The sequence below is a fragment of the Anolis sagrei genome, chromosome 4 (genome assembly GCF_037176765.1).
Source record: "Anolis sagrei isolate rAnoSag1 chromosome 4, rAnoSag1.mat, whole genome shotgun sequence".
In the NCBI taxonomy this organism is placed as follows: domain Eukaryota; kingdom Metazoa; phylum Chordata; class Lepidosauria; order Squamata; family Dactyloidae; genus Anolis; species Anolis sagrei.
This window is the reverse complement of record NC_090024.1, coordinates 3,504,539-3,520,230: the sequence shown is the minus strand read 5'-3', so window position 1 is coordinate 3,520,230 and position 15,692 is coordinate 3,504,539. Positions and strand designations below refer to the sequence as shown.

Below are 15,692 nucleotides of genomic sequence, written 5' to 3'. Positions count from 1 at the left end.
CCATGTTTTTAATTTCCTTCTGAAAGGGAGGAGGGATGACGACGATCTAATTTCCCCAGGGAGTGAGTTCCACAGGCAGGGGGCCACCTCCGAGAAGGCCCTGTCCCTCGTCCCCACTAGCCTCACTTGTGATAGAGGTGGGGCTGAGAACAGGGCCTCTCCAGAAGATCTTAAATTCCTAGGCGGGACGTAGAAGGAGCTACGTTTGGACAGGTACGCTGGGCCGGGCCGTATAGTTTACCTACAATCAAAGAGCATTCTGAACTCCACCAATGATGGGATTGAACCAAATATGGCACACAGAACTCCCATGACGAACAGAAAATACATATCAGTGATTGGTTGGGGGGGGGGGGCACAAAAATACTGTTTGCTTACCGTTGAAAATTACCTGGAGCCGCCTCTGTCCAGATCCATCATTGTTTGAGTTCACAGTGATCTCTGGATGTAGGTGAACTACAAGTCTCAAACTCAAGATCAATGCCCACCAAACCCTTCCAGTATTCTCTGTTTGTCATTGGAGTTCTCTGTGCCAAGATTGGTTCAATTCCATCATTGGTGGAGTTCAGAATGCTCTTTGATGGACTATAGGTGGACTATAAATCCCAGCAACTACAACTCCCAAATGACAAAATTAATTTTGTTTTTGAGTTATGGTCACTCCTTGGGTTAGTAGGTGCCTTGTGGCCAAATTTGGCGGCAATTTGTCTAGTGGTTTTTGAGTTATGTTAATCCCACAAATGAACATTACATTTTTACATATATACATATATAGAGAGAGATTGAACACTGAAACCATTTAAAACATTAAATCTATTAAAATATATTCACCCCCTGGCCCAGTCTTAAAAAATAATAATAATGCAACTCTTCATGTGAGAAAACCCAAGAATTTATTATTTATTTACTTACTTACTTACAGTATATTCTGCCCTTCTCACCCCACAGGGGACTCAGGGCAGTTCATGTGCCATCGCGCACTAAGATGTCTTTGTGACATCTTTCCCCAGGGGATTGCTTCTTGCCTCCTTTAGGAAAACTGGAACTTCCAAGAACCAAAACACTGTAGATAACTCAAAATAGGTTTTATTGTTCACAAAGAGTTATCCCTTTAAGGCAATAAGCTGGAAGTTTCAAAGGGGTAAAGGAAAATATACATTACTGTCTCTGGTTGTCTTGGGTCCAAGGAGTTTTGCAGCTGAGAAGCTTTTCCAGGTCCCTCTTTCTCAATGGCTGTGAATGCCGGAGCAATCCACAACCCCAGTCCAAATGGCCTATGTTTGAAGGCACAGGGTCTTCCTCTGGTGCCAAAAGAACTGGTTTGAAGGCGCTTGAGACTTCCCAACATCGTCCAGGTTGGTTTGAACATGAAGCATAAGTCTCAAGGGTAAGAACCTCAGAATTGGTGCTGAGAGGTAACTTAATCAAGGGCTTCAGAGCCAAGTCTCTCTCTCACGTCCACCTGATAGAAAGTTTGATGGTGGAATGGAAAAGGAAACACTGTCCTGCTCTCTAGGAAGAGGTGGGGTCAAACAATTGAGCAGGAGGAGCAATTCAACTGGTGCAAACAACATTGATTGACAGCTATAAATAACCAATCAATCCAACTATACATTTACAGGGTAAAAAGGCAAAATCAGGCATGATACAACAGTTCAAATCCTGCAACTTACAGTTCTACATATAGGTGGCACCACTCGCGCCATCACAGTTCACAATGCACACATACATGGCAAACATTCGATGCCATAGACACTCAACATATATAGACAGACACACAGAGCCATAGGCATGTGTCCCCATCTTGAACCTCTAAATGGAATAGAGAGATAACCAGGGAGAGGAAAGATGAATGGATTGTTCTGTGGACACCAGGGCAGGCAATGGCCTCTGCTGTGGCCAAAAGGGTCCCCATGAGAAGTGGACAATGGAGCTCAGAAGTGGATGATGGAGCTGGTCCTGGCAGTGCCCTTCTGATCAGCTGCGTGAATCTTTAAAGGTGAGAGATGACTCGGGCACAGAGTTCGGGTCCAAACTCCCACGCCAACACTGTTGGGCCACTACTGGCCAGCCTTCTTGGCTGTCCTCGGTGCCTCATTTTGGTCCTGGGGCTGTGAATATTCCTGAGTGAACTTGGCGTGGAATTGGCACAGCTTCTGCAAGACGACCTCCAGTTTTTCCATCGGAGGCAAGATGGTCATTCTGGGAGCGAGAGAGAGCAGGAAAAGAGAGGGTTAGGGGTCTAGATGGGCCACATTGTGCCACACAAACCTGCCCAAATCTATTATCTTCAGGGGAAGTCTTTTGGCTATCCCATGTTTGCCCTTTTTTTCTTGGTTTCTGCATTCAAAGCTGCTTTGAGACCAAGTTTGCAGGGAAGGACAGGATAAAAAGCAAAGGAAAACCAATTTGCACAATCGCTCTTTTCGTATAGTTGTCCACCAACGTCTAGGAAAGTTCCATTTTTTAGACCTAAACTCTCAAGAAGCCCTCTGCTATCCAGTCTGTATATTCTGGGAGTTGTAGACCAACGTCGTCGTCTCCTGAAAGAACAAATTGCATGACTGCTAAGTCCTGGCAAATGTTAATCGTTCCATTTTTGGACTATAACTTCCAAAAATCTCTGCACCAGAACCTTCTGAGACTCCGGTGGACATTTCCAAGGACCATTATACAAAGCCAAATATGCAAATTGACTTGCCAAGAGAAGACAACATTGGGCTACGATTCCAAAAATGTGCACGCTGGCCGGGAGTCCAAAAAAGGTCCCAAAATATCCCTGCAGCCTCCTTTATGAAGAGAGATATGGGGGAAATTTGGTTCTCCTGGATGTTTGGGGCCATTTTCTGGGTCTCATTCGGCTGTGTGACGAATGGATTGCATGAAATTGTATGATCCAGGTCTGGAAAGGTCCTATTAAGGTCTGGCAAGGCTGAAGACAACATCCTAAAATGGAAAACTGGGTTATGGAGAACAACGGAGGTGAAGAATTTTATTAACCAAGGCATTAAAAGTTGCCTTGTTGTGGCTAATGAGACATCCAGGTAACTGGCCTGAGAACCTGTTTACATAGTCAAACCCAATGTTACCTTAAGACAGAAGCTTAAACAACATCTGTTCTGGGATTCACGAGGCTCCAGCAAGTCTGAGCTGAATGAAGAGGTTATCTAAACAACCAAATAATGGGTAACCAAATCACTACATAAGGAGACCTTTTTCCTCTTCGATGGTGTGGCAGATCTGCAAGTGATGCAGGCAGAATGTCCACCCGCCTCTCTTCTCCAAGCAGCAGGATTCAATGGGGGAGGTTGGTGAGTATGAATGTTGAATGTATGTGAGTGAATGTTGAGTATATATGATGTTTCCCCTTTGTCTGTGTAACCAATATAGCCATTAGGCTTGTTTGATTTAAAAAAATGGTTCAAAACTCATTTCAGATGGTGGTTCGATTCTAAAGTCAATTCTGATTTTCATAGAAAAAATGTTCAAAATTTTTCAAAACTTCCGAGACTTCCGAATCTTTCCTTCCTTAATGGTTTGAAAGTGTTATTTCCTGTTTCATTGGATGGTCTTTACTTTGAAAGTAGTTATTTTACTCCAGAAGTGGGGGGGGGGAAGGGGGGAAGCAAAGGGAGGAAATTCATCCACTCTGGTTTAAAACACTTCCCATGCTCGAGACAGAAGCAAGGGGAGAGGAGAGGGAGGAAATTCATCCACTCTGGTTTAAAACGCTTCCCATGCTTGAGACAGAAGCGAGGGGAGAGGAGAGGGAGGAAATTCATCCACTCTGGTTTAAAATGCTTTCCAGGCTCATGACAGAAGCAAGGGGAGAGGAGAGGGAGGAAATTCATCCACTATGGTTTAAAATGCTTTCCAGGCTCATGACAGAAGCAAGGGGAGAGGAGAGGGAGGAAATTCATCCACTCTGGTTTAAAATGCTTCACAGGCTCGAGACAGAAGCGAGGGGAGAGGAGAGGGAGGAAATTCATTCACTCTGGTTTAAAATGCTTCCCAGGCTCAAGACAGAAGCGAGGGGAGAGGAGAGGGAGGAAATTCATCCACTCTGGTTTAAAATGCTTCCCAGGCTCGAGACAGAAGCGAGGGGAGAGGAGAGGGAGGAAATTCATCCACTCTGGTTTAAAATGCTTTCCAGGCTTATGACAGAAGCGAGGGGAGAGGAGAGGGAGGAAATTCATCCACTCTGGTTTAAAATGCTTTCCAGGCTCGAGACAGAAGCGAGGGGAGAGGAGAGGGAGGAAATTCATTCACTCTGGTTAAAATACTTCCCAGGCTCGAGACAGAAGCGAGGGGAGAGGAGAGGGAGGAAATTCATCCACTCTGGTTTAAAATGTTTTCCAGGCTCATGACAGAAGCGAGGGGAGAGGAGAGGGAGGAAATTCATCCACTCTGGTTTAAAACGGCTTTCCAGGTTTCAGCTGAGGCCAGGGACCAGAAGCGGGGAAACACTGAGTCATTCCCGACTCACTTACTGCTTCGTAATAGAAATGGCGGAAAAAGCTTCAGAAGGGCAAAGGGACTTCCGGTTTCCTTAAAAACTTCAAAATCCCTTCAAAAAGTAAATCTTTCCAAATTTATTCCGAATTACAAAGATTCCAACCGAACCTAACCATGCCTATTAGCTATCATCAAAACCTCTGTTTGTTGTATTCCAAGGTGGCCACCTCAAAGTGGTTCCGTACCTGAAGTGGAAGGTCCCTTCTTTCTGTCCAAAGCAGCTCCCAGGAAGGACACAGATCCCAGTCTCCTCCAGAAGCCGGAGGCAGAAGAACATGTCCGGAGCCTGGCCTTGTGCCTGGAAAAAAAAGCAGGCATTCCTTAGAATTAGAAGGAGCCCCAAAGAACATCTAGATCAACCCCTGGCAGGGAAGGAATCTACCACGACAACACTCTTAGGAAGCAACCATCTACGCTCTCTGTAAAAGACTTCAATAAAGGAGAGTTCGCACGGGTTTGGGACCCGTCTACCTGCGCGACCGCATTTCCATATACGAACCCACATAATCTCTTCGTTCATCTGGAGAGACCCTGCTCACAATCCCACCTGCATCGCAAGTGCGATTGGTGGGAATGAGGGATAGGGCCTTCTCGGTGGTGGCCCCACAACTCTGGAACTCCCTCCCCAAGGAAATCAGGCATGTCCCAACATTGGCAGTCTTTAGAAGGAGCTTGAAAACATGGATGTTCCAGTGTGCCTTCCCAGAATAAGGAATCCCAAGCAATATGTCCCAAATGCACTTTATGAGAGACTTAGGATTGTCTGCACACCCTATCCCTAAAATATCCATCCTATTTCACTTGGATATGCCCAGCATTTTTTTAAATTTTAATCATTACATTTGGCCCTGCCACAGGTTTTTAAAATGCGTCGTGATATTATTGTTATTGTTTTGCTTTATTATGAGTTATTTATTGTTGTATTGCTTGTAGTTGTGTTTTATTGTTTATTGATGTACTTTGGGCTCGGCCTCTTGTAAGCCTCACCGAGTCCTGCGGGAGATGGTAGCGGGGTATAAATAAAGGTTTATTATTATTATTATTATTATTATTATTATTATTATTATTGACACCAAATTCGACACAATACATCTGTCAGGCCAATGAGTAAATCTTTCTGAATTCATTCCGAATTACGACCTCTCAGCGGCCTTCGATACCGTCGACCACTGTATCCTTCTGGGACGCCTTGCGGGGATGGGTCTTGGAGGCACTGTTTTGCAGTGGCTCTGGTCATTCCTAGAGGGCCGGTCTCAGAAGGTGTTACTGGGAGACACCTGTTCAACCCCACAACCGTTGTCTTGTGGGGTTCCTCAGGGTTCAATACTGTCTCCCATGCTGTTTAACATCTATATGAAGCCACTGGGAGAGATCATCCGGAGTTTCGGGGTACGGTGTCATCTGTATGCGGATGATGTCCAACTCGTCACTCCTTTCCACCTGCTACTAAGGAGGCTGTCGAGGTCCTGAACCGGCGTCTGGCCGCTGTGACGCCAGGATGAGGGTGAACAAATTGAAATTGAATCCAGACAAGACAGAGGTCCTCCTGGTCAGTCGAAAGGCCAAACAGAGCATAGGGTTACAGCCTGTGCTGGATGGGGTCACACTCCCCCTGAAGACGCAGGTTCGCAGTTTGGGAGTGATCCTGGACTCATCGCTGAGCCTGGAAACCCAGGTTTCGGCGGTGACCAGGGGAGCATTCATTCGCACAGTTAAAGCTTGTGCGCCAGCTGCGCCCGTACCTTGGGAAGTCTGACTTGGCCACGGTAGTCCACGCTCTGGTTACATCCCGTTTAGACTACTGCAACGCTCTCTACGTGGGTTGCCTTTGAAGACAGCTCGGAAGCTTCAATTGGTCCAACGTGTGGCAGCCATGATACTAACAGGAGCGGCACTCAGGGAGCACACAACCCCGTTGTTGTGCCAGCTCCATTGGCTACCAATTTGCTACCGGGCCCAATTCAAAGTGCTGGCTTTGGCCTATAAAGCCCTAAACGGTTCTGGCCCAAGTTACCTATCCGATTGCATCTCTGCCTACGAACCCACTAGGACTTTGAGATCTCCCGGGGAGGCCCTGCTCTCGATCCCACCTGCAACACAGGCACGGCTGGCGGGGACGAGAGACAGGGCCTTCTCGGTGGTGGCCCCTCGGCTGTGGAACGCCCTTCCCACGGACATCAGATTGGCCCCCTCATTGATGGTATTCCGGAGGAAAGTGAAAACCTGATTATTTGAACAGGCATTTGAATAGGCAGTGCAATGAATTCAGGAAATGGAACTACGGATGACGAGTTTGGATCATGATTCTAGTTATGAGATGCCACTTGAATGTTTACTACTGTTTAATTGTTTAGTCTGCTTCTGGGTTAATTGTTTTTAAGTACCTTGTTGATGCCGCATTGAATTTTTGCTTTGTTTTGCTTTGCTTGATTGATGTTAACCGCTATGAGTCGCCTAAGGGCTGAGAATAGCGGTATACAAATGAAGTAAATAAATAAATAATAAATAAATACGAAGATTCTGACCGAACCTAACCCTGCCTAATAGCTATCATCAAAACCTGAAAAACACAGTGGAAGAGACTTAAAAAGCCAAAAAATAAGAAATACATTACAATGCATGCGTTAAACCACACACATATATACACACAAGCACACATATATGCACATACTGTATACACAAATATATACACAGACATATACACACACAAAACACACATACATAGACTGGGCCACAGCAACGCGTGGCAGGGGACAGCTAGTATTTCATAGAATCATAGAATCAAAGAGTTGGAAGAGACCTCATGGGCCATCCAGTCCAACCCCATTCTGCCAAGAAGCAGGAATATTGCATTCAAATCACCCCTGACAAATGGCCATCCAGCCCCTGTTTAAAAGCTTCCAAAGAAGGAGCCTCCACCACACTCTGGGGCAGAGAGTTCCACTGCTGAACGGCTCTCACAGTCAGGAAGTTCTTCCTAATGTTCAGATGGAATCTCCTCTCTTGTAGTTTGAAGCCATTGTTCCGCGTCCTAGTCTCCAAGGAAGCAGAAAACAAGCTTGCTCCCTCCTCCCTGTGGCTTCCCCTCACATATTTATACATGGCTATCATATCTCCTCTCAGCCTTCTCTTCTTCAGGCTAAACATGCCCAGTTCCCTAAGCCGCTCCTCATAGGGCTTGTTCTCCAGACCCTTGATCGTTTTAGTCTCCCTCCTCTGGACACATTCCAGCTTGTCAATATCTCTCTTGAATTGTGGTGCCCAGAATTGGACACAATATTCCAGGTGTGGTCTAACCAAGGCAGAATAGAGCATGGGGAGCATGACTTCCCTAGATCTAGACACTAGGCTCCTATTGATGCAGGCCAAAATCCCATTGGCTTTTTTTGCCGCCACATCACATTGTTGGCTCATGTTTAACTTGTTGTCCACGAGGACTCCAAGATCTTTTTCACACGTACTGTTCTCGAGCCAGGGATTGTCCCCCATTCTGTCTCTTTGCATTTCATTTTTTCTGCCAAAGTGGAGTATCTTGCATTTGTCCCTGTTGAACTTCATTGTGTTAGTTTTGGCCCTTCATCTCTCTAATCTGTCAAGATCGTTTTGAATTCTGCTCCTGTCCTCTGGAGTATTGGCTCTCCCTCCCAATTTGGTGTCGTCTGCAAACTTGATGATCCTGCCTTCTAGCCCTTCATCTAAGTCATGAATGAAGATGTTGAACAGGACCGGGCCCAGGGGGGAACCCTGCGGCACTCCACTTGTCACTTCTTTCCAAGATGAAGAGGAAGCATTAGTGAGCACTCTCTGTTTTATATTTTATAAAAAAATATTTTCTCTATTTTATATTATTTTATTTATATGCAGCCTTTCTCCCAGAATGGGAGACTGTTTCCTTTAAGAAGAAAATGAGCAACGAACGGCATTCCCATTAACCAATGCTGAAATGGGGATAGTTATTACCCCAACCACCATTGCCAACAAATGGTCCTGAATTTGGTGCAAGACTCATAGTGAATCCTAGAGTTGGAAGGGACTTCAATGGCCATCCAAACCAACCCCCTTCTGCCAGGCAGGAAAACACAATCAAAGCCTTCCTGACAGATGGCCATCCAGCCTCTGCTTGAAGACCTCCCAGAAGGAGCACACACTCACCCACTCATCCCTTACCTTTGCTTCCTGGATGGCCCGAGGAGGGAGCTGCATGCGAGGGAAGGCGTACATGGCTCCCTGGATGGGGTTGCAGTGGATCCCGGGGGCTTTGTTGAAGGTCTGCTCAGCCAGCCGGGCCTTTTTGGCCAAAGTGCTCAGCACCACCTGCTTCTCCTGCCAAGAGAAGGAAACAGGTCAGAGTCAGACAGAAGGGGTGGAGCAAAACCCAAAATCTCAGCGGGCATCTACACTGTGGCCTTGAAGCAGCCTGGCACCACTTTCATTGACAAGGCTCCATGCTATTGACTCATGAGAGTTGTAATGTTGTATTGCCTTCTCCGCCAAAGAGTGCTGGTGCACCACCAAACTACAACTCCATAGCATTGAGCATCCTGAGAAAGGAGAGGAAGGAATTACTACAAAACAGGAGCTTTTTTGTTGAGTTCCAGGGCCAAAGAAGCAGATGGCGGAAACAGAAGAACGGCCTGCCTCAGGGGAGCGTGCTTGCTCCATCCATGTTCAACATCTACACAAATGACCAGCCATTGCCAGAAGGGACAGAGAGTTTCATCTATGCTGACGATCGGGCCATCACTGCTCAAGCAGGGAGCTTTAAGATGGTTGAACAGAAGCTCTCCGAAGCTCTAAGTGCCCTTACTGCCTATTACAAGGGAAACCAGCTGATCCCTAATCCATCTAAAACACAGACATGTGCTTTTCATCTTAAGAACAGACAAGCATCGCGAGCTCTGAGGATGACCTGGGAAGGAAGGCATCCCACTGGAGCATTGCAGCACGCCAAAATATCTGGGAGTCACTCTGGACCGTGCCCTTACCTACAAGAAGCACTGCCTGAATATCAAGCAAAAAGTGGGCGCTAGAAATAATATCATACGAAAGCTGACTGGCACAACCTGGGGATCACAACCAGATACAGTGAAGACATCTGCCCTTGCACTATGCTACTCTGCTGCTGAGTACGCATGCCCAGTGTGGAACACATCTCACCACGCTAAAACAGTGGACGTAGCTTTTAATGAAACATGCCGCATTATCACGGGGTGTCTGCGCCCTACACCATTGGAGAAATTACACTGCTTAGCACCACCTGACATCCGCCGGGTAGTAGCAGCCAATAGTGAAAGGACCAAGGCAGAGACATCTCCAGCTCATCCTCTATTTGGGTATCAGCCAGCACGTCAACGACTTAAATCAAGAAATAGTTTTCTAAGATCTAGAGAGACACTTGCTGGAACACCTCAGCAAGCAAGAGTTCAAAAGTGGCAGGCTCAAACCCAGAACCTCAAAACAAATGAAGGAATCCCCCTGGGCACTTAGAAGACTGGGTGACTTGGCAGGTGCTGAACAGACTGCGCTCTGGCACCATGAGATGCAGAGCCAACCTTAAGAAATGGGGCCACAAAGTGGAATCCTCGGCATGTGAGTGTGGAGAAGAGCAAACCACTGACCACCTGCTGCAATGCACTCTGAGCCCTGCCACATGCACAATGGAGGCCCTTCTTACAGTGACACCAGAGACACTCCAAGTGGCCAGATACTGATCAAATGACATTTAATAGAATACCAAGTATGAAAATTTGTGGGGTTTTTTTTGTTTGATTGATTGATTTTAATGCAATACATTAATACATCATGGGGGGGGGGGGTTGAACTCCTAACACCCCCCTTGTCTACAGCCCTGCTTGAAGGTAGTGTGTGATGCAGCCTCTTGGTATAGAAGCCCATGAGGAGGTTTTTGTGATTTCAATAATGTGCTCATATTCCTCAGGGATTGGGGCACCCAATATTGTTGTGTAATGTAACATACCTGAGAATTTCCACCAAACTATATTTCTGAAGTTGAATCTTCATTTATAATCCAAAAACCATTCCAAAATCAACAGAATAGGTAATCACCAAGGTACCATATTTTCCAGCATATAAGACGACTTTCTAACCCTAGAAAATCTTATGGACGGTCGGGGGTGGTCTTATACGTTGGGTATAAACATGGCAGGGATAAAAAATGCCTCAGTAGGGACGTCCAAGGCACACCGCCACCCGGGGCTGCTGGGAGTCGTAGTCCAGATGCGCCTCCTTAGGCCTAGGTGTGCCCAGTGGCCTTTGTAGATCTGGTGGCCTTGCTTCCTTCCTCTCTCTCCTAGATGTCTGCAAATAGCAACGTGGGAGGATTTGGAGGGCCTTGAAAGTAGAGCGGGGAGGGCGGCGTTGGGGACAAGTCCCTTAGTGGCGTGACCTGAGGAGGACATGCCAGCTGAGGCATTCTGGGTGTTGTAGTTACCAAATCAATAGAATTCTGTTGGAAGAGGGGTCTTATATGACGAGTATATCCCTAACTCTATATTTTAACTTGAAAATTTGGGGGTCGTCTTATACGCCCAGTCGTCATGTATGCCAGAAAATACTGTCAGAGTATTGACGTTTGCCAGTGGAAGGATTGCTAGTTCAGCAGACACTGTGTTTTCAGAAATCAGGACTCTGCAGACTTTTAGTTACAACAGAACACTAAGTTTACTAAGTACATACACGTCTATTCACAGCAAGCATCAGACAGGAACTACAAAGCACAAAACAACAGTTTCTGAACATCTGCTTATCTGACTTCTTGTTTGAGACCAGACCCTCCCACTTCTTCCCAGCCAGGGAACATTTTATCTCATTTCTGTCAAGGTTACTTTTCCTCTGCCTCTCACAGTATTTCTAATTGTAAAGAGGACCTCCGCCAATGGTAATGAAGCTGCCACCAAATTGTAAAGAGACGCTACCAATTAGTGAGGAAGCGCCTAGGTTTAGGAGAGAGGAGCCACTGATTTGTAAAAGGCTCTGGTATTAAAGGCTCTGTTTTTGTTGTGAGGTAATTTTGGTAGAGTGGGTGCACCGAACGTAGAATTAATGGAGAGGAGGCAGTTTTAAAAACCAAAGAGAACAAGTTTATTTTTAAACAAAGCGTATGGTTGCAGTATGAAGATGTTAAGCTTGGCAAATACTTGATGGTTACATGTAACTTGGTTGCGATACAATTCAGACTTTCGATGTTACAACTTATGAACTCTTGCTGTGGTGAGGCACTTTATTAACCAGTGTTCCCTGCAGTGAATAGTCTCTCTATTTGATCTATCCTGGATCAAACTACAGATCCCTAGTCTTTTTCCGACTAACGATCTTAGCCAGCCTCTGTTAGTTCTTTCTAACTAAAGCAACTAACCAGGTTTTCCCCTTCAGCTTCCTAGCTGAAGAAATCTCTACTATTCACGAACACTAAACCCTGACTCTTCACTTCTTCACTCCTCAGAGTCTAAAACCTCACTCTGCTGCTCTCTCAGAGTCTCCAGCCTGACTCTGCTGCTCTCTCAGAGTCTTCCCCCCTGACTCTGCTGCTCTCTCAGAGTCTTCCCCCCTGACTGACTCTAACTGTCACTTTTCAAAACCTTCACTCTCTAAGCTCCTCCCACCTCCTCTTCTGCCTCGTTTCCATGGTAACACATTTCACACAGCTAGGCCGCTCCAGCCTTAGGGCAACCGATGCAAACATAAATACAGTTATAAGCATATTATTATAGACACTTCTGTACACTAATACACAATTGAGCAGAATAGAATCCATTTTGAAATACATCTTAATCCATCTTGAATTACATAGAAACACATTAAAAAACACACATGCATAACTAAATAATCCTGACAAATACGGTACATTCAAAATCCAGACTTTAAAAGCATTTTCAAAGTAAAATCCATAAGCTTGATATTCTTGAGCATAACAACTAACATTGACCAACTCTGAACATAAATCCTAAAATCCCAAAAGGCAAAACAAGAAACTGCATTCCAAGTGTTTCAAAACTTAAACCAAGAGCTATAATCTAAAGTCTTGGAAAGTTGAACAAAGAACTATAATCCAAAGGATTGAAAACTTGAACCAAGAACCGTTATCCAATAGAGAGTCACTGATCTTAAACAGGAAAGCAAGGCACCGAATCAACGGCAAGAACTCTTAACCCAGAGTTCCCAAAACATGTGACTTGACACATGAAAATCCAACGTTGATCTCACAATGAACATTGTTGCACATCGCTCAAGAATTCTATTTCTTACCCGTGACATAACTCTTTCTCACACCAGGGTTCCCTTTGCTTATTTTTCAGCCTCTGGGAAAAACGGAGTTGTCTCTGCTTCATGCTATCTCTTTGGAACTGTAATTGTTGAGTTGTAGGCCAAGTCACTGTCTCCTCTACATTCCTCAGAGTCAATCCCTGTCAGATTCTCAGGAGAACCACTTTCTGTTTCCCTAATAGCATATCTACCTGTAGCATTCCCATCCTCCAAGGAAACTTCCTGAGACCCACAGAAGTAAAAACCTCAGGCCCCACCAAAAGGTTCCCCTTCCTGTCCTCATCCTCAGAGGCTTCACAGGCCTCAACAGGTTGACCTTGATATGGTCTCAAGAGTGCTAAGAACCCTTTCTGGACATAGGGAAGGAAAAAATGATGGGTGATTGTTCCATCTCTATATAAGATACTTCTGTCCAAAGTGCCTCCATACCCAGAGCTTCCTTTTGTGTTGCCTACCTGGATGAACTGCTGGTAAGAAGGGTCTCCTGGCTGGGGCTGGTTGACCACCAGGCCAAGCATGATCTGCCCTATCACAGGGGGATACAGCGAGACCGAGGTCAGCTTGATCAGCTGCTGCTGGGCAGCGGGGTCCATGTTGACGATCTCCATGTAACCTCCACGGAAGCCGCACCTTCAAACATAAGGGAACCAAGGCAGCTGATCTTTAGCAAGTGACACTCTCCCAGCCATCGAGGAAGGCAATGGCAGCCCTCCTCTGAATAAATCTTGCCAAGAAAACCATGAGAAAGTGTCACTCTTAGAGTCACCATTAGGACAGAGAGTTTTCATGTAAAAAAATGTCAGGTACGTTTTGCCTCAAATATGTGCCTTAAAGCAGGGACTCAAACCCTGCTCTCTCAGAATCCAAGGGAAACAAAGATCAAGCCTAGGAGTTTCCTGACCTCAAAGAAAAAGAAAAGGACCAGGGACAAATTGACATTTTAATGCAGCAAGACTCCTGTATCCATAGATGATAGGTTGTCATACTGACTGCAAGTACCTGAAACCACAGATACCCTTAGTGAAATGTGTGTTGTATTACAGGGCAGGAAGCACCTCCATACTTAACTACCACACTTCGGTCCAATGTAATAATAATAATAATAATAATAATAATAATAATCTTTATTTATACCCCGCTACCATCTCCTCAAAGGGGACTCAAGGCAGCTAACATGGGGCCAAACCAAAAATTGTACAGCAAAGTTATTGAAGAATATATAAAAAGCTGTTCAGCAAATATAGTAAAAACATCAAGTCTAAATGTAAGACATAGTCCACAAAATCCATGGTAATATCAAAAACTAGAAATGCAGTAGCATCAGGATACACAAGGCAGCATAAAATCCAATACACAGAATTCAGGAAAAATCCTTAAACTTAGAAGCATGGAACATGAACCACTGGAGACATGAAACTAGAATTTCCTTCGCTGGCTTGACTAGAGATTTGCTTCAAACTCCAACATTGACCAGAGTGCTGAAAAATGTCTTTGGTATCTCTAATAAAGCCATGAAATCATTCCGTTTTCCCTGGCAAACTGATAACGGCCTTTTCTCTAACAAGCACTGTGACCTTCGCTGAGTCTGTGAAGCATTTAGACGTTTGCAAAAACTAAGTCTCCTATCTAACAGCTCATTAACTTCTCCAACTGGCAGTTCATTCTCTGAACTTGCTTCCTTAGAGAAAGACTTCTTTAGGTCCCTCTCTGGAATATGACTTTTGCCTTTACTAACTTCAGGAGATATAGAATGCTGAATTTCAGGAGTTAAAATTTCATGTTGGCTCACAGGGCCCAGAAATCCCATGATCCACTTCTTCATTGACATTAGGCACAATCATTGGCTGAATTACAACAATGTGCTTCACTGTGTTTTAAATTCAAGCACAGCCTGTGAAGAAATGGACTGCAGATGGCTATTAGACATGGTTAGGTACCGTTGGAATCTTCATAATTCGGAATAAAGTCAGAAAAATTGCCTTTTTGAAGCGATTTTGAAGTTTTTTAGAAAACCGGAAGTCCCTTTGCCCTTCCGAAGCTTCTCTCGCCATGTTTCTTCCGACTCAGTAAGTGAGTCGGAAGTGACTCGGAGTTTGGAGGCAAGCAGCTTGCATGCTGGGATGCTTGTCTCCCAGCCAACGAGGGGAGAAGTTTTGGGAAGGGGAGGGCCAGGGTTTCGGCATGGCAGCCATCACGCTATATAAAGGGCAGCACATGGTTCAGGGGCTCATTGTGAGCCCGGGAAGGAAAGGGGAAAGAGAAAGGGAAGGGAGGTTGTGAAGGGAGGTTGGAAGAAGAGCGGTTGGAAGAGCAGGGTAAGCGGAGAAGGGATGGGAGCAGGGCTGTTGCCTGCCTGCCTGCCTTGCAGCTGCTTGTGTGTTGGGTTGTTGTAGGTTTTTTCGGCTATATGGCCATGGTCTAGAGGCATTCTCTCCTGATGTTTCGCCTGCATCTATGGCAAGTATCCTCAGAGGTAGTGAGGATGCTTGCCATAGATGCAGGCAAAACGTCAGGAGAGAATGCCTCAGTCTAGACCATGGCCATATAGCCCGAAAAAACCTATAACAACCCAGTGATTCCGGCCATGAAAGCCTTCGACAATGCTTGTGTGTTGTTGCTGTTGGGGGGGGGGGGGGGAGGAGAGAAGAGCAGGGCAGCATAGAACCAGGGTAGGGAGAAGGGCTGTTGTGCAATCGCGTCTGCCATTAACAAAGCAATTTGGAAATTTTGGAAAGTTCCAATTTTTTTTTGGAAAAATTGGAATTCTTTTCCAAATTGAACCACCAACGCCCCCTACGAGTTTTGAATCCTTTTTTTTTAATCAACCAAGCCTACTGGCTATGCACTTAACCAAAAACATGTTTTGCTGATGGCAATTTAAGAGTTGATACAAC

The 15,692-nt window shown here is 45.4% G+C and overlaps 1 protein-coding gene across 1 annotated transcript in view; it reads right to left on the bottom strand.

The window, feature by feature from the left end:
* Positions 1-790: 790 nt before the first annotated feature.
* LOC132775179 (alanine aminotransferase 1-like) overlaps positions 791-15,692 on the bottom strand; it is a 30,157-nt gene continuing 15,255 nt past the window's right edge. The window contains 4 exon segments of the mRNA XM_060776016.2: positions 791-2,202; positions 4,701-4,813; positions 8,683-8,838; positions 13,254-13,428. Coding sequence (XP_060631999.2) covers positions 2,061-2,202; positions 4,701-4,813; positions 8,683-8,838; positions 13,254-13,428 — 586 coding nt within the window. The 3' untranslated portion in view covers positions 791-2,060.